This window comes from Leuresthes tenuis, unplaced genomic scaffold (genome assembly GCF_036924035.1).
Source record: "Leuresthes tenuis unplaced genomic scaffold, fLeuTen1.0.hap1 SCAF_6, whole genome shotgun sequence".
Taxonomy (NCBI): domain Eukaryota; kingdom Metazoa; phylum Chordata; class Actinopteri; order Atheriniformes; family Atherinopsidae; genus Leuresthes; species Leuresthes tenuis.
Window position 1 is genome coordinate 14359203 of NW_027325360.1, and position 19791 is coordinate 14378993.

The 19791-nt window shown below is 38.1% G+C and overlaps 1 protein-coding gene across 1 annotated transcript in view; it reads left to right on the forward strand.

Moving 5' to 3' along the window:
- LOC140309021 (3',5'-cyclic-AMP phosphodiesterase 4D-like) overlaps positions 1 to 13930 on the forward strand; it is a 39658-nt gene extending 25728 nt beyond the window's left edge. The window contains exon 3 of the mRNA XM_072386859.1: positions 13688 to 13930. Within this exon, the coding sequence (XP_072242960.1) occupies positions 13688 to 13930 (243 nt within the window). The remainder of the gene's footprint in view (positions 1 to 13687) is intronic.
- Positions 13931 to 19791: the final 5861 nt, after the last annotated feature.

Here is a 19791-nt window from a genome sequence, read left to right on the forward strand (position 1 = left end):
GATCTTGTTGTCTTGCTGAGAAACCTTGGACCCTGGCAATTAACATGCTCCACTGCCACAAAGTATTCAACTCCCTTTGGCGTCTTTTTTCTTTTTTTTCAGTTGAAACCTGTAATGTAGTTGGATTTTTGGGGATTTAATGTTAAAATGCAAAAAGAAAATTCAAATTGGTGAAGTGACATGAATGAAAAAACTAAGAAAAATCACATTGCAACATTTCACCTTAAACCACTCAAGTGTTGCTTCAGCAGTATGCTTACAATCATTGTCCTGCTGGACGGTGAACCTCCATCCTAGTCTCAAACCACTAGAAGATTAAAACAGGTTTTCCTTAAGAAATTCCAACGCGTCCGTCAATAGGACCACTAAAAGCTGTACCACTTACAGAACAGTGGCCTGGAAAAAACTATTGTTTACAGATAAGTTTGCAAAAGGCTTGTGGGAGATTCACCAAACATATGAAGGAACGTCCTTTGATGAGAGGAGACCAGGAGAGAATTTCTTTGGTCATTGAAAAAAATGCTTTGTCTGTTGCAACCCCAAGAACACCACCTCTACAGCGAAGCACGGTGGTGGCACCATCATGCTGTGGGAATGTTTTTCATCTGCAGGGTCTCGGAAACTGGTCAGAGTTATAATAATGGATGGTGCTAAATTCAGGCCTCCTCTGGAGCTTTCCAGCTCCTTTAGAGTTATCTGGTTACTATTTCCCAAGCCCAGTCTGTGTTTTGGTGGACGCCCTCTCTGGACGGGTCTAGACATGTCATGTTTTTTTCCATTTTGTGATTATAGATTTATTGATAGGACTTTCAAAAGTTTTTTTTATTTATTATTAGTTATTAATTAATAAAACAAAAAAGATTAATTATGAGCCAACCCCGATTTGCACTTCTCTACAACTTTATCCCTGACCTGTGTGGAGAGCTCTTTGGTCTTCTGGTGTCTTTTACTTGACGGTCTACTTGCAGGTCTTGCAGACTGTGGGGCCTTTCACAACAGTTATACTGAGATCATGTGACACTTGGATTGCACAGATGGATCTTATTTAACTAATAATGTACCTTCTCAAGGTGGGTTTAAGGACCAGATCTATTTAGGAGCATCATACTAAAGGGGGTGAATACATAAGTGAACACTTTGTGCTTTTTAATTTCTTAGAAATGACTGAATACTGGTCACCAATATGAGTCATAATTTTCTCCTGACACTTGTAGGAGCAGTACTTTACAACACACTGATAAAAGTCATATTCAAGGATCTGAACAAATTACCTACACGGCCGTTTCAGTCTGAAGGCTCAAAAATATGAAAAGAAGCTTCAAAAAGGCTTCTGAACAAATACCAGGGCCCAACCAAATAACTCACGTGCTTGGTATTTTGGAGGTGTCACTGTGAGTGAAGTTGTTTAATGAGCAGTTAGCCAGGTGCTGGGGCCAATGAAAGTGCAATTAATAGGGTGAAGGGAAACAGAAGGGGGAAATCTGGAGGAGGAATCCAACAAACAATCCTCCAGCAATCACGATGGAGAGCATGGTGAAGACAGTATGATCTGTTTGGAAACTGAGCAGAATTTGGCTAAACTTTGCTGCGTGCAATACCATAACATACTGTACTTTAGAGAGGACGCATAAACAGAATTTGCTAGTTCTCTTCCACAACCAAGTGAGCAAGACAGGTTTATTCACTAGGGAATACTTATATCGTGTAGTGTTATTGATGATCATAACGGCTGCATGTACTTGATGGAGATCAACAAGATGACTTGGGAGTTAAGTGCGGTGAAAAGTCTTATGAACCCAGCAAAGGCTTAAAAACTCTTAATTACAAGACAAGCATGTGGTGTAATGTCCATCCATTCATTTTTTGCTGCTTGAGTGGGACTGGGTCACAGGGTCAAGACCTTCCTTTCCTGAGTCACTCAGAGTAATTAACAAAGCCAGCTGAGAGATATAGTTTCTTAAGATGGTCCTGGGTCTGCCCTGGGCCTTTTACTGGTGGAACATGTTGAAAATACCTCTCTTGGGAGGTATCTGTAAGGCATCCTGACCAGGTGCCCAAGACAGGCTTCAACAGGTTCCTTTCAATGTGGAGAAGCAGCAGATCTACTCTGAGAGATACCAGGATAATCCAGCTCCTCACCCTATCTCTAAGGGGCAGCCTGACTCCCTTTGGAGGAAGCTCATTCTGCTGCTTGCATTTGTGATCTCATTCTTTTGGGCGTTGCCCACTGCTCATGACCATAGAACTGGAGTGTAGACTAAATCAACAGCTTTGGCTTATGACATCCATGACAGACTGGTACAACATCTTTATCACTACAGAGGACTATGGCTATAGACTTGCAGGTACTAATTCTTGTCCTGGCTGCTTCACATTCAATGGCAAACTCCCCCAGTGGCTGCTGGAGGTCTCCGCTTGATGAAGCTAACTGGATCACATCATATGAAAAAAGTAAAGATATAATTCTAAGCTGAAAAAACTCGAAACCTTCTTTCCCTTGGCTGTGCCTACAAATGATCATCATACAAGATATGGAGATGATAATTTACAAAAGGCAGCCTTCACAGAGTTCAACACACACTGGAAAATAGTTTAACCTACTGCCTACTGACTGACTTAATATAAACCAAGCTCTCTCTCTGGTTGTACTATTGGAGGTTTTTAATGTTAGTTATTGCTATTACACGCTGTCTCAGGCTCAAGAGACTCAATCTCCAAAACCTCAAATATGACACCTCAGTACACCACTGTTGCATCCCACTAGTTTTCTGTCACTAATCCTTTCTGACATTTCATTTTTCTCATCATTGCACCTATGATAAATAGACAATGAGAGGATACTGTTTGTTTTTGGCATCACAGCCCACAGTATTGCACTTGCTATTCTGAAGCTGGACTTTCAGCAAGCTTGTTAGAAGCATATACATTTGCATGCTGTATCGAATGAAAATTAGAATAGATATTTGAATTTTGCTGTCCAAATGAGGGAGGAGATAAAAAAACAGAAACACCAGAGACAAAAATGTAAGAGACTTAAATGGGACTAAAAAAAAAGGGTGACATTCTCTTGCTTTATATATGCCATTAATGTCTAAAAATAGAGACAATTTGCATGTTACAGCAGCGGCACACACAATGCAGAGACAAGGACATATCTGATATACCTGTACCTGTATTGCAGACAGGATTTTTTTCAATTTAAATTAGTGCCACATATGGTGCAGCTGTGTGCACTCTGCAGTCTACATAATTGAAATGTGATGATACTCTGGTTTTCTCATGGCTGATGGAGAGTCAAGAACCTTAGCAAATCCTTCAAGATATCTCCTGATACTGCCACTTTCAATAAAAATCTATTATATACAGTATCTAATAAAAAGACATCAAGTAATCAAATCTCTTCTCTGCTTATTTCTACATAACATTGTAAATTCACTGAGATCCCAACATATACTGATTAAAATATGCATCTAAATAAATCCAACAGATGATAGTTACTGTTTTGTATTTCTAATAGGAGCTCCTGTGCTTTTTCCATTGCTTTTACACGTGTAGCTCAATTTATAAAAGCTATGAGAAATGCTTGAAATTGTGTCACCATTATGTAGCCACTGTGAATTAATTACAACACAAATATTTCCAACCATGACCCACCATGTCCTTTTCTTAATTCTTTTCATTTAATAGATGCATAACATGGTATTAAGCTGTAAGCACTGTACTGTGAAAGATGAACTGAGTTAATTTTTTATTACCCTACAGGACACCATGTTTTATAGCTGCATGAGCCCCTAAACCAAGCAGTAAAAATACCTGTTACTCTCACCATGGAGTTAAAGATAAACCACCAGAATGTGTTCTATTGAAATGGCATGTACCAAGCAAATATCCAACATCTAGATACATTATTATTGTAGAATAAATTAATCAGCTTTTATACAGTGTGCAGTGCTTTTCAGACAAAAGAGAGAGAAACTGAAGTGACCGTGTAGATGAAACTTCCTTCTCTGTCTTTTTATGAAAGTAGTGATGACCTCAAGAAAAGTGAAAGCTGCCTATAAACTGTCAGATAAATGTAAGTGGTAAATGTTTTTTTCAGTCTTTAGATTGACTGCTTCTCCTCCTCAATCCTTTTTCACATCTCCTTTTTCATCTCCTCTGTCATCTCCTTTGTGCTAACTTATTTCCACTCCTCTCAGTACCCCTGGGGCTTCACCCAGAATCCATTCAAGATTCATACTCTGATAAAAATCAATTGCTAAATTCAGAGCACGGAGATGAGGGATGTCACTGATGATGATGGGTTGCACATTCTGAGCATAGCGCTGGATGCCCTTGGCTTGAAATTATAAGTGTGCACTGTTTTTTTTTCTCTCTCTCTTAAATCTAATCCTTAAAGTAGCACATGATCACAACAGTTTTGTCAAGTAGTATGTAGAAAAAATACTCTGCTAAGTGTGAACGAGAATCCTAAAATGGGTTGTGAATCAGTGGTGCGAATTTGAATGTAAAATTATGTAGGATACATTTCTATAATGTCACGAGAAACTGAAAGAAGTGTATTTCCAAGACAAGAACTAAGGGAAAGCCTTTCAGCTTCCTTCAGGTAATACTCAGGCACTGTTAGCAAAGGATGTTGACAGTTTAAATTGCAGAAAGGAAGCTGCAGGGCAAAAGGGAAGCTGCAGGGCTGAGGCTAAAGAGTTCTTCCAGACTGTGTGTTCTGCATACTGATGATTTAGCAACATTTCTCTGACAATAATTATTTTAAAACTAAACAAAGGGCTGAGGTGTTGCCAGGAAATGTTCTTTTAATTTTGAAAAGCCAAGAAACATCCACCCGATTTTTAGTGCCATGTTTAATCTCCAGAAAAAAAGAAAGTGTTTATGAAAAATTCAGCTCATGAAAAGGGATAGCTTCCTGTTTGCTGCCTTCTAATCGACATGAATTAATTCATCAATCGTGCACACAAGAGGGAGTAACTTGAAAAGATGCATAATGTGAAACACATTGATCCCCAGTGAAATTTCTTGGAAATAGAGCTGTACTGCAAACAAAAATGCATGATGTCTGATATTCAGAAGAAATTTTAATGCCAAATAATGAAAAGACATATTATATATATATACATATACATATATATATATATGTATATATATATATTGCAAGTTAATCACAAAGTCAATGGAGAAGACATGGACAGAGTTCTCATAAAAGGAATGTTATACAATGGAAAATTATGTGGTCAATCCTCAGCTCTCATATAAGGGGAAGTTCATGTGGAAGAAATATCCGAACAGAGCTAACAATAAACCACCTGCTTACAGTATCTATGGAGCCGCACATCAAATGTCTTCATCAAAGGCTACAACCTGCAGAAAATGTGATGAATGATCTTTTTGTCTCCTAAATTCTGCTTCACATACATTTTTAATCACTTTCAAGTATGAATCAAAGCAAAACATGAGCTGTGTTTTCTCAGCTGGTGTTCCCTAAAATAACAATTTTATATTGATTGCAGATATTTTAACAGGTAGTGCATACAGACCAAAGTAGTCTCTGGCAAACTTTTTGAGCAAACCCGTTCTTAACCAGAGTTCTGCCTGTCCATCCTTGCGCTACAGTTCTTCCCACAGATTTTCTTGCAGGGCCTTGCAAACACACATAAGCTAAGTGCTCAGGAACATGAACTATTTTGCATTGATTTTTCAACAACCTCCGACACCAAAACTAAATTAAGTGATTTAAGTTTTTTTTCACCGTGACCATAGGAGAGTTTCACTGTGTCACAAGACTAAAGACTAAAGACTAAAGACTAAATTATGAACCTGAACTGTCAGTTTAAATATGTCTAGAAAATACTAAACGCTGACAAGAAGGGGATTTCTGAAATAAAGAAATGTGGCTATTAAAGGGTAACTTCCTAAACATTTTTTTTGCCCCTGAGCTTTTAACTGTTAACTGTTTACTGACTATCAGTACTTTACTGTCAAGAGATACGGCTAATTTGCTATACTGAGTATTTCCCGTACCTCATCCCGTATCTATCATAACATATAAAGTTTTTTGTAGAGCTCTAATACCAAGTACAATTTTTTTTTTTTTCAGCTTTTCAAAACTTGCATAGTGACTTAATCTGCGCAAGTAAACTGCACATTTTTGCACGTCATGCTGTCAAACTCTCTACCTACAGCAGCAATCAGGCTCATATATCCATGATGAGGGAGAGTTTAATTTGCAAGCTGAGCTGTGAAAATCTGACCGTTGTCAGATTGTTTTCAGTCTGCAAAATCCGGCCACATCCAGCTACAAATGAGAGCTCATTTTTTCTGTTGACTTACTCTGTTTCATTTTAAATTGTTTATGTGAAGCTCAACTTCTCTAAGGAGCAAGATTTAGTCAATGGTCAGTTGTGACAAGTGCATGTGTCATGAGTCAATCTCCCTAATAACTACTCCGGAATTTTCCATAAAACAGAAGATAAATATGGTTGTATAGAAGGCTGCACAGTGGTGTGGTCGTTATCACCGTAGCCTCACAGCCAGAGGGTTCCTGGTTCAAATCCCCGCTTGGGCCTTTCTGTGTGGAGTTTGCATGTTCTGCCCATGTATGTGTGGGTACTCCGGCTTCCTCCCACTCCACGCAAAAACATGTGTGTTAGGTTAATTGATGACTCTAAATTATCCCTGGGAGTGAGTATCTCATTTGTCTCTGTGTGGCCCTGTGATGAACTGGTGACCAACCCTGCCTCTCGCCCAATGACAGCTGAATTAAGTGAGTATAGAAAATGGATGGATGTTTAGAAAAACACTGTCCACTGATGCCATCAGATCTGACTGGTCTTATTCAAACAGTTTAACTTGATCACCAATAGACCGGCAAGTGCACTGGAGCACAGAGGAGTCACAGCAGACATATTAACCTTTCACTGATCCCTCTTATAACGGAGAGCCAAATTGAAGGAAAATTAAGTGATGATGTGAGGGTGTGCATAATCATGATACAGTGACAGCACACTCACACACGCAGATATATACCGACCAGACACAACATGAAAACCACTCACAGGTCACGTGAACAACACTTGTTCTCTTGTTAATACTCTTGAATACTTTGGGTCCTCACATTCATGTGAATATTACTTTGATACTTGCTACCTACCTAAATATTGTTAGTGAAAAAAAAGCTGTGCAACATTGCCTGAAAGTAGTTAACAGTCTCTTTTGTCCTGTTAGAATAAAATGATTTGGACATGAGGAATTTTCTCATTTTCGATTGATGCATCTGGCCATATGGCAGTAGATTATTGGGGTAAAAGGAGACAAAAAAAAGGACAAACAATACCAGTATCGAAAAAATGTCTTGCATTAGCACTTGCTCTGGTAATGTGAGGAATGTATCTCTTAGATTTGTAGCTCCAGAGCAAGGTAAACATATTTCTTACTGTGAATATGCAAATCTTTTCACTTTCTGGGACAAAAAAAAAGAAAAAAGTAGACAAATGTTTTACAGAGCAATTCAATTGAGCTTTAGTGCAAGGGCAAATGTGGTTGGTTGGTCATTACATGAGTTTATTTAGTGGTTTGAGTATAGTGTTAAAAGAATTCAAGATTTATGCTGAATGAATTCCACTTACTCATTACATCCATTATGTACCTGCTGTACCTTCAGCCCGTGTAAAAGTGATGTTTAATAATGTCAGCTCCCCTGTTCCCTTCTGTCAGCCACCGTCTATGGCAATGAGTCTAATGCAGGTAATTATGTGTGAATGAAAGGCTCAATGGCTTCATGGATGAAGATTGGCATCTTGATGGATGCAAAGATGGACGGTTGGGGGAGGGTTAGCTGTTTGGGTGAGGCAGAACAGTTTCGACAGAAGGAGAGACAAACACGCAAAACACACATACGCACACCCACATAATTCAATGGTTTGAAAGATTCTTCTGGGCTTAAGGAGACATATAAGTGTAAGGAGCGGTGCTGAAGCATACACTACAGCACCAACTGCCAGGGAAATGCATTTGTTTGCAGTTGAGGGTGTTATTTCCAGCAGGTTGCTGCAGGGCATATATACGCCATTCAGCTTCACTTTTTGAGGACAGGAAATCTGCACAAAGATCTGCAGCACAATGGGCCAAAATAGGAAAAACACATGTGGGACATGTGTGATCAGACAGAGTGGGCAGCTGCTCAAGGTTAACCACCAGCACTTCCCATGAAAAGCTTCAGGTCAGTCAAATGTTTTGTTCATCAAATGCTAATTGATTAAAAACATGTTAAGGTATTTTAGCAGTGTAAGTAAAAAATCAAACAGATTCATCATTTTAGTTTACACTGTGCTCACACAATGCTTAATCCTGAGTGATGGGGACATATTATATAAAATCCAAACTCATGAGTAGCATAGATCTACCCCATTTAATATAGCGTGAACATCTGCATAAGCTTTGTTATTCCAGTTGAGCACTTCTGTCTGTTACTTACTGAACTTTTTCTGAAAGGCATGAAGGCTGCTGAAGTCTGTGGGATTCAAAGAAACTAAAGAGCCTATTTGAAACAGAACTGAAACCATCACCTTTAAATCCCCATCCTCTGTTATTTCTCTGTCGGCAGTCTTTGTCTGCTCACGTTATCTTAAAGCTGAGTAGAGAGGTGTTAGAATTGTTCCTGAAGCCAGGACTCAGTAAAACAAATAATACTGTTTCTCTGCTGTGTCCTTGTCAGAGCGCTCTTTTATCCGCAAGTGATTTCACACTTCTCATGATGGTTAAGGGAGGAAATTCTTTAAGCATTCTGCTCCTTTGTCTGTCCTAGACATCTGCAACTGAGCTGGATTGAGGGTATTATTGCAGGCATTACTCTGGCTTTGGAAAACTCAACCAACTGCTGTGAAATGCAGACAATTTTCCCGTTGCCATATTTATACACACTAAGAGATGTAAAAAAAATGTAGTTACCAGCAGCACAATATCCAAACCAGCGTGGAATAATTTTTCAAAAACATTTGCTCAATTGCTGATTAGAAAATCTCAAGAAGATGTAGAGAAAGACATATGTCCAGAGCTACTGCAGCAGACTGTCACTAGTGCAGCACTGATGGCAGTTGACTGTACTGTTGAAAAAGTAGGCCCCAGCTCTACTCGATGGAAAAGCCCATAAGGTTATAGTAATCACCTGAAAAAGATCTGATCAGAATATTAATGTTCATGGTCGAGCCTTATTTTTACTATGAAAGCCTTGTTTTTCCTGCAGAACAAAAACTTGTGTATTTGTTGGATGATTAATGGCACAGAATCAGCCTCAATTTATCATGCAGTCTCACCAGCTCACTATAGTTGGATTCAAGTATGTCCTGAATCACTGATAGTCTTGGAACCACTCAATACACAAGTAACTGATTGCCTCTGGGCTGTCTCCAAGGACAGTGTATCACAGAAACAACATAACATTGAGTTTCTATCCACTGTCTGTCAATAGCTTCGATGCCCATTGTTTTAATTAAGAGGTAAAAATAGCCTCGTTTCTGCTGGAGCCATACAAAGGAGACCAAATATAAATAAGCATATTAAAAAGAGTGATTTGTATTAAGTAACTTTTTTTCTGTTTCTCAAAAAAATTTTAAATAAAAATTTGCCATTTCATTGACAAAAATCGGTGTGGTAAGATGACACGTAGCCATGGAAAGAACAAGGCATCACACTGGGTTGAATGATCTGGGACACAGGACGCCATTTATTTTCAAACATCCAAGAAAATCAGCAGCCTCCTAAAATAGCATAATATTGTGGAGAAAGATATTCTGTACATTAATCCTTCCAACATAGAGCTGTGCTTCCTCCAAGCAGTTTGTTTGGCAGTGCACATAGCATGAAAGTCCACCTCTGAATTCAAACTAGCCAATCAGGTTAAATCTCTAGACAAATTAACTGACAAAATTATTGGCAAATACATAACATTGATACGTTTTGACTCTTTGACTCCATTTCCTCAGCTCATACATCCACAAGTAAAACATTCAGAACTACTCATTTCTATTTTTCTCAGCAACATTATTACATATTAATTTAATCACACTCGTTATCCAATCAAAGCTGAGAACGCACACGCTGACTTCCTATAAACAGAGCTATTGTTGAGACGCGCTTCCTTTTAAAAGAGAAATACAAGATGGCCTCCTCAAGGAACACTCTGAAAGGGGAAGTATTACAAAAAATTGAATTGATCAAGCAAAATTTCTTTTCAGAAAGAATCCACACCTTGAATTAATGCGAAATAATAATAAGAAAAGGGAAAGAAAATAAAACTGAATGTGTGAGTGTTTTTGATATCCTCTTTTCTACACAAACATTTAAAGATAGTGAAATGGGTAGCAAAATGCTTCCTAACAATAGGCATTCAAAAATGAAGACAACAAAGTAAACCAAGAGGAGCTGCCTTGAGTAAGTGCTATTTTAACAGGAAATTCTCTGCTACTGCCATCATGCAGCACAATCAACTTGATTGCTGTATGATATATCGACCACCTGATGTGTTTCTTCTAGTTTCCAGTTTAACTGGCTAGAATGAGTGTCTATCCTCTCACTCTGATCTCAGCTTTCAGATGGCAGCCCCTCTTTCAGCTGAAGCTCTTATCATTAGATTTTTTACCCCCTCTCTCGACCCAGTGTGCAGTGTTATTTTCACTTTGAGCTTCCTCTTTTTCTGAAGTGATCCACTTTCTGTTTGAACCTTTCCCAAGTAGAAAAAAAAAGAAAAAAGCCTGCAGCACAGTGGTTCAAAATTTCCTATAGCTATATCTGTGTGTGTGTGTGTGTATATATATATATATATATATATATATATATATGAAAGCTATATGGGAGCTATTATAGGGAGCTATATGGGTCTGTAGACAACAATACTTATTCCGGACCAAGGTTTATCAGGAGCACATTTTTTAAAAAATTAAATAATTTTTTTTTTTTTTAAGATTGTTACAATTACCTCTGCACAAGAAAATTTGTCTTGACTCAGGGTCTGGTTACTAAAATGTTGAGCAATAATGCTCCTCTGAGTCATTCAACAAATTGTACTGCATACTGTTGGTTAAAGCAGCTTGGCGTCTGTTATTTGTTATTTTTACATTTCTGTAAAATACTTATATCTATTATCTATATGTAGGTTTGTGTGACACCTGGACACAGTGTCTAAGACAAAGTGTGCTTAATGTGCCTTTTTACACCTTTCAGTTCATTTTGGGATTAACATCAGAACTTTATAGGGTGGAAGGTTATGTGCTATAAGTCCTGCCGCTTCTGTTTTTTCTCTCTATTTTTAAAGATTTTGGAAAAAAAACAAACACTTGGTTAAGGTTAGAACATGAATACGTAGTTAAAGTTAGGACACAAAATTCCTTATTAGGGAGACACAACTGGTTTGGAGTTGAATACTAGCCCAGTTGCCATGAACAAAGGAAAGTGGAAGAAACAAAGCAGGTATTTTTAAAAATTGACATGGGCCAGTGGGTTTTTGTTCACAAGTTCTGTTTCGTTTTCTTATTTTGCGCTGTCTTTAGTGTTGTCTGTACTGTGTTCAAGTTCACTTTACTTTTTCATTTGATTACCTTGATGCCAGTCCCTTTGTCTATTCAGTTGAGATCCATGATGTTCTTACACCAGGTTTTGAGTTACTGGTTACCACTCCTGCATTGCATTTGTAATCACAGCTGTCATTATATCTAGTTAAAGGTTTTGTTTGTCATTACCAGATCCTTGGGTCCAGTTGAATAATCTAAACCTGAACTCTTGTCATGTTCATGTTTTCCTCTTTCCCTTGAACTTGTTGGTATGAGGTTAGGGAAAGATTGTAGGAGAAATTCTCAGGGCTTTGGGAAAAGGAGGCTGCAGTGCAATGAGTAAATGAATAAATTTACACCAAGCTGTGATGTGGGTCTGCAGCACAGAAGCTACATATGTTCCATGAATATTCTACAAAACATGTTTTAGATGCATTGTCCAACGCAATCTTGTTACATAGATATAAATGACTGCTTTATTAATAAGTTTGACAATCTAAAACAAAAATAAAAAGGCACAAATGTATAATAATTTACTGTCACAGGCTGTTCACACCCCTGTCTTCGTATTTATACACACAAGTCACAGTACAGCTGGCTAAATACAATCAAGTGTCACTGTGAAAGCTGTGATCACAGAGAATTGTGAGATGCAATTGTCTATTTTCTTTAAAAAAAAAATGCTCCAGAAATTCCTATGCAAAAGAAGATAATAAAGAAAGAACTGAAGCTCTTTTACATAGAATTTGGAAGATTTAAATAGCTCTTAACATGGCTGCTTCTTGAATCAAATCAAACTGAATTAAATGTTGTAAGTCCAAACAGCTGGCAAATTGTTGGAGAGTCCAAATGAAGCAATCAGAAAAGGCATTGCTAAAATCTCTAGAGATAACCATTGTATTGGAGTGTTGTGTTTGTCAACTGAACCAATGATGTGTCATCATCAGTAGGTCACACATGAACTCTCAGTCGACAGTTCAACATCCGGGGTGCAGGGACACTCCCGATCAGTAATGGGACTACACCATCTGTTGTTAGCTAACCCTTCAATCCCTCCTCCTTCACTCTTCCTGCTCTGTCTGCACTCTATCTATGGTATGGTTTAAAAGCTGGGTAGACTGGCTATGGCATTTATTGGGCTGTGGAAACCTCAGTCAGCTGTTCTGATGTGTAAACATCTTTCCTGTTGACATGGTTACCATCATAATTAAGGGCAAAAAAATCGCCAGATTTACCAACAGAAATCATTTCAGTATCACAACATCTAAAATGTTTTAAAAAATCTTTTTTTTTTCCACTGACAAAAGCATAGGATAAAATCTCAAGAGGACACAAAGACAGGCACAATATGACTGATATGATGCAACGAGCCTCAAGTATGCCACTGTTCTAGAACTCAGACACCTCAGGGTTGAGCAAAAAAAAAAAGACTATTCAACTGGACTGCTTGTCTATGTTATGCTGTGTGCACTCCTCTTTTTAATTTTGCTCCTGCAACGCTCTACTGCCTTGTATTTTGGATATCTACTTTGGACTACAGCATTTAGCTTTGTTTAGATGAAGTTAATTCATTATCTTCGAAGGTCTGCGTCAGGAGTAAGTCTGTATGGGGCCTCTTCACTACCTCTATACAGGACTGTGACAAAAAATTAAAACATACCTTGAGCATATGCAAAATATATATTGCTTGTTTTGATGGTTTATTAAAATGTAAACTGATTAATTTTTCTTGACACTGGGCTGAAATCAAACAGTACAACATAAAGACATACACTGGTTGTTATGGTCTTTGATGGTCATAACTACCAATCAGTCATTATGCACTTTAAACTGATTCTGTATGAACCAATTATCAAGCTATTGATCTATTGGTCTTTATTTCTTTATTGTTTACGCTCACTATAGCAGCAGAGTCTCTTTAATGTTCATCCTCTCTCTGACCTTAAGACCTATTACTTCAACTCCTTTTCCCACAATTGTTTTTTCCTGTTTCACTTTGCACCTTTCGTTAGATCTCTTTACAGCAATTTCTGTTGTCAGGCAAGAGTGTCTGAATATTTTCTTATCATAACCTTGTTCGCCTCTTCTTTGAGTTCTGAATTCACCTGCCTTTCTCATTACTTCTCCTTCAGGTGTCCGATGAGTCATCCGACTCCCCTGAGCCAGTGTCAGTCACCTGCATGGAGCCATTCTTGGTGCGGAGGCTTTCTTGCCGGACAGTGCAGTTGCCCCCTTTGGCCTTTAGACAGGCAGAGCAGTACTACTGTGACCGTAAGGCTGAGCAAGACACAGTGACAGTTCCGCCACGACCCACAACACTGCCATTACGCACACCGCCACTGATTGCTATCACCTCTGCTGACACTAGCAGGTAGGGGAACATGGGTCCACACTTCTTTGCATGCACAACATGTTGTGAATGGAATGGGTTATATGTTTGATGAGTTTAAATGGAATGGTTTGGTGGATTAACCCAGCAGCTGTCTGAACTAACTGAGGCCAGACACCCAGTAAGTATGTGAATATAAAAAAAGATATAAAATAAAGCCTGAACTCACCTTCCCCAAGGCTAATTTTGGATTAAGAGCGTTTCTATGGTAACAATCAGTGACACTTGCTCATTGGGCAACTTAAAAAAAGAGCAGAGAAATTCTTCAAGGTTTGTGTTTGGTTTGTAAAATTGCAGATTTTTTAAACAAAAAAAAAACATAGCTAAAACTAATATTATACTGTATTTTTTGTTTGAACACAGTTTTAAATCTTTTAGCAATTTAGCCCTATTAAAATATACAACTAGATCTATACAAATAGATTTAAAGTGTTTTAGAGTACATCGATATGGCTTGACAGCTAAGTGAAACTGTCAGACTGTTTAACTCAACTGTGGGACTTTCTCTGTATGCTTAGAATGAAGGTTTCTAAGAGGACTGTGTTAGGCACACTGTAATGCTTTGCAGAAACTTCATCAACTGCATTCAAAAGGCACAGTCAGACAAAAGTGGCCGCGCTGTCAAAAGGTCAATATTTTCAGCTTTGTTCACAGGAAGATGGAAAAGTCATCACAGATACTGACTTTTCCGATTTTGTGTGGTTCCAATCAGCTAAGGTTTTTGTCAAAAGCAACCAAATTTTCTGCCAATACACTGTCATGCAATCTGAAATACAATTACAGCATTATGTTTGCTTAATATTGTAAGTCCGTACCAATTAAAAGAAGCATGTACTTCACGTCTCCTCTGCTGGAAACGTAAGAGTTTTCAAGTCCAGCTCACCTGCTATCAACAGCAGAGTTTCTAACATTTTCACCACTGTCTTCAAATTAAACCTCGATGTGTTTAAAAAAAATAGCAAAAACAGATATTTACTCAAGGCTGCACAGACCAGTCTCATAAAGAAAAATTACTTAGAAAAGTCATGCAGCAACCAGTGACTCATGAAAAGGATAATAATAGTAAAGTTATTTCAAAGCAACCTAAACTGGATGTAAACCGGTAACTTCAAAGGAAAGTGTCTTGAAAATGCGAGTGGGCAGCACATGATATCCTGGTTTTATAAGAAACCAGTCAGAACATCGTTCAATCATGTTGGGATAACACAAGGATATGGAGTGAAAGTGAACGCTGATGTGATTAAATCAAAAAAGATAACATTCTGAAAAATATATTCAGTCTGAAAGAAACGCTTCGATGATGTGATGAATTAGATCGAAGCCATCGTTTAAATTTCTCTATGTGAAACCAGACCAACTTGCTGTTATAAATAAAAACTCAGAGGCAGACATGACTTGCTTTAAAAGTAGATTTTGGCTACAGCTCTGCTTTTAGAGTCGTACATTAATCATAATACAGTCGCTTTATTGCTGCTTTGAAAAAAAATTGCCAAATGAATGCAATGGATTATGAAAAGGTTTTTAATCAACAGTCAACTTTCATTTTGTTTGTGTTTGAGTGTGCTTAACAACAGACAGCTTTCTGATCAGACATGATTTCCTTCTGCCATATGAAAGCAGAATCACTTAAAAGACAACATCAACTCTGAAAATATGAATACAGGCGATGTTGACTGTAATAGTTTGTCTCTCCCCACACAACCTTCGTCTTTCTGCAAATTCACTTTCATCGTGCCAGAACAGAAAGCATCTTGAAAGGTGGGAAGTGAAATTGGAAATCAGTTGGCAGTGATGCAAAGTGTGCTTGCTGTGGAGTGGACTAATGACATGCAAACCATTGGCATTTAAATGGTCCCCATCTGGCTCCAAACAGTGTGACTCATTAAACAGTAAGGTTAAACATTTCTGTTGGTCACCTCGGTCACTTACTTATTTCAACAGTAAAAGTAATCCCTTGCTTCAGACATCATCAAAGAAAACGCTTACAGAAAACTTGCTACAGAGTATTAAAAAGCTTTGTGCTGTGCATTCATTTATTTTGCAGCCGTGATATTTTTTGGGATTCATTCATTTCAAACTATGCGATCCTTGCATAGGGGTTTTGTACGACACACAATACAGAGTGCAGACCTGGTTCTATAGGTTTTAGCACTCTGCATTCTCAGTTTTATGATGCAAGGCAACTATAGGTTCTTGGAAAACATGACCAAACCACAATTCAGAAAAAAAAAATCCCTCCCTATAAAGAGAATATCTGACAATGTATTAGAGTGCTGTAGATGAAGTGAGGTTTGCTGGAAACAAAAATCTCCAACCAGCTTGATTCTCAGACAGCAGCAATAGTTCCCACCAGTATTCTGTATCAGAGATGGTTGTTAGGTGGGTAAGTCATAATTGAACTTGGGGACTGAAATAAATTCAGGAAGTCTGAAACAGCCTGGAAAGTCAAAACTATCTGTCAGTGGAAAATCCCCCATAGTCATGGCTTGCTATTGTACAAGAACACATGACATAATCCTCTTATTAATCCATTGGAAAGTGATGTTCCTCTCTGACTTGCCTTTAATCATTATGGCATGCTTGAAAAGGATATGAAACTCACTCATACACTAAGTGCTAGCTGCATAATACTGGCCAATGGCTCATGATTTTCCAGATGAGAAAAAAAATGCTCCTGCTCGCTCCTTTCTCTCCTTTTTGCTACTTTCTTTGTCACAGATAATGAAACTTTGGGTATGAAAGGGGCTTTAATATGAAAATGTTTTCTAACATATTTTTGCCCATTCTAAAAGCAACAACAAAGTGTTATTTGAATATCTCTTTGACATGAAGTAATACGACTATTGTGTATATATCATCTATAAGTGTGCGGCCCTCACTCACCACTCCTTGAAAAGGGCTGCATTGGCTGGTAAAGGATTTGTTAACTTGAAAGAGTTGGTTGTTATTATTTTTGGAAGGACAATAGCTAGACAGACCTTTTGTAGTCTCCTCTATTTCAGTCAGAGGTACTGACAACTTTCAGTGATGAGAAAGTTGTTTATTGTCTTTTGATTTCTTGGAGGACAACTAAAAAGTTTTCTCTTTTTTTGCGATTGCTTTTAAAACACCACTGTCTGGAACACACACACCACACACATATACCAGAGTTCTGGGAGCTTGAGGGTTCTACGCAGTATCTTAACTGTTCCTGGGACAGCGCTCTTCTGGACAGAGATTTTTAATGTTGTTCTTGAGATCTAATGGAGCCACTGTCCCAGTTTGGGGGTCACAAACCCAAGTGCTCTCGTACCACTGCCACCACTGTTGCCTTTCCACATCTTTTCAGCTTCCTCTTTGAGCCCTTACTAATTTTTCCTTGATGCTGCTACATCAGACACTACTGCCCTTATCTGTAGTTTGTCAATCACCACAATATACATTTGGTTATCACCAGTTTCTCAGTCTGGAACTGGACGTTCCACAGGATTTTAGCTCTGTCATTCTCCACCAGCTTTGGATGTATCCCACACTTTGACTTTGGGACTCTCAACCCATAATCAGCATGAAATTCATGTACACCACTTGGTTATGGTGTTCCATGTATACTGTACCTGCGTGAATCTTACATTCTGCAACCAAGTGCCGGACTGCCTCAGAGGCCACTTTGCCCAGCTCACATCTATGGTTCTGTCTGGTGCTGTACAGCTCGGCCTCTATTGCTCTTGTGCTTAGTGCCTGTTCTAGTACTGCCACTAGTGCCTCCATACTATTTTTCAGGCTATCCTTTTTAAGCCACTGACAGGACTTCTCGATATCAGTCAATTTTATAATCTGTCAGTGGTACACGCCGTGCAGAGTTTTATCTTTCAATGATGCATGCTGCTCCCCCTCTCCTTCACTGGGTTTCAGCAGACGGAGGTATTCACTTCACTGGAAGACTATCATCCTGATGTATTCCTGGACCTTTGTCGTTTCCAGCTGGATTTGTGTGTGTAGTGCTATATGTATATAGATACTTTTATATGTATGTAGATATATGTGTGCGTGTGTATGTATGTAAAGTGCGTGAGTGTAATTGGGAATCAGTGATTTTTTTTTTGTGTATAATATCAGACAACTTTAGCTTTGATTTTGTAACCGTCACTTCTTTTTTTTCTTTTCTCAACACTGAGCCCTGACTGACTGAAGTATACCCATTTAACAACAGGTCCCGTTCCATCATGTTAAAATGTTAAAGTACCCCCACAATAACAAAAAACATTTAGAATCTTATCTATAACCTTGTTAACATGTTCTTCAATCAGTGCTACGCCTGTAAATTTCTGCTTTGAATCTGCAGAGCACCACCTGCAGTCTCAGGAAGATGAGGTCAGAGAAGCCTGTAAGCTCTATGTAGAACAACGGAAGACCCAGTTATGACTACTTTCTTGGTAATGGCATTAAATCAGATTTGTTAAGCCTTCATGTCAAATCAAACAGAGAAGTGGATTTTGTTAATCTGGTGACATCGTAAATACTAGAAAGGTTACTGATTGCTGAAAAGCTGTAGAGTCACACCAAATCCATTTTTTTTTTCTTTTTGTCGAAAAACGTAAAAAGTGTACAATTCTTAGTCACGCAGATGAGTTTTTAGGTGATTAATAATTGCTGATGTGGGACTTAAAAAACATTTCACATAAATCTGAGTGCTTTTATAATGGAACATGGTGAGCGTGATCAATTGATAGTAAATAATTAACTATAGAGAGGGAATGGTTGATAGGAAGGCTTATAACAAAAGCCATCCGTCTTAATTTAGCTTTAAGCTTGGTTAATTTATAATTTAGCACAGCTGCCAGAGAAGAATATACAGTCCTGAGGCATTCAGGATGGAAGACTTTTAAAGTGCCCCGATATTTTGTGTTTAACCTACAATAGAAAATATAGAGATTGAAGTACCTCACAACACACAAACAAATGCTGATTGCAGATACAAATCCCTAAAGAGCCTGATCTGTTAGCATTACAAATGTAATAAACAACAGATGAAACATGGCTCCATTCACATAAACATGAATGTGCATGAAAGCTTACATTTTTTGACTGCTGTGACTTTATATTTGCATTATAGACAAGGCTAAACAAATAAACTGACTGAAAGACCTATTCAATTAAGCAATTATATTGACTTATGTGAAAAGATTGCTTGCTACAAATTAACTGTCACAGCCTGTATAGAAATCAACAAAAGGATATCAACTCAATTGTTGATCATGGTAAGGTATATATTAATTTAGCAAACACTCATTATCATTGCAGGAATCCTTTATGTAACATCAGAGATCAGTTGGAGATAGTCAGTTCTAACCCTATCTTTATTTCAAAAGACATATCAATGCAAACAGATTCACATAGATACAAATCTGGATGTAAAGATCCCCATTCTTCCCCTGATACCAATCCAGTACAAACACTGTTTTTTTCCATCTTAGTTAAAGTCCTTCAGAGCTCACTGTTAGGAACCGACGGGTTCATTCTCCTATGTGTACAGGAACATGAAGCTGCAACTTGAGATTACTTAATTGGGAGAAATATTTATACACAGCATTTTTTTCAGGTTGGTGCCAATTGTAATTAGACCCTGAAAGGTTTATTAGACTGTTGAGAGTGAAAAAAACAGGTTAATGTGAATCAGTAAAGCGTGGCTGACAACCTGCTCTGAATAAGATCAGTACAGGAGGAGTCAGGTGGAATCACTGATTATTAACTTCACTATATTTACCTCAGTCACTACCTTATTGTTTCAGACCGAGAATCAAATTCAGCCTGAACAGAAAAGAAAACATGCATGGGAATCACATTGAAACAATGAAGATAGACTAATGA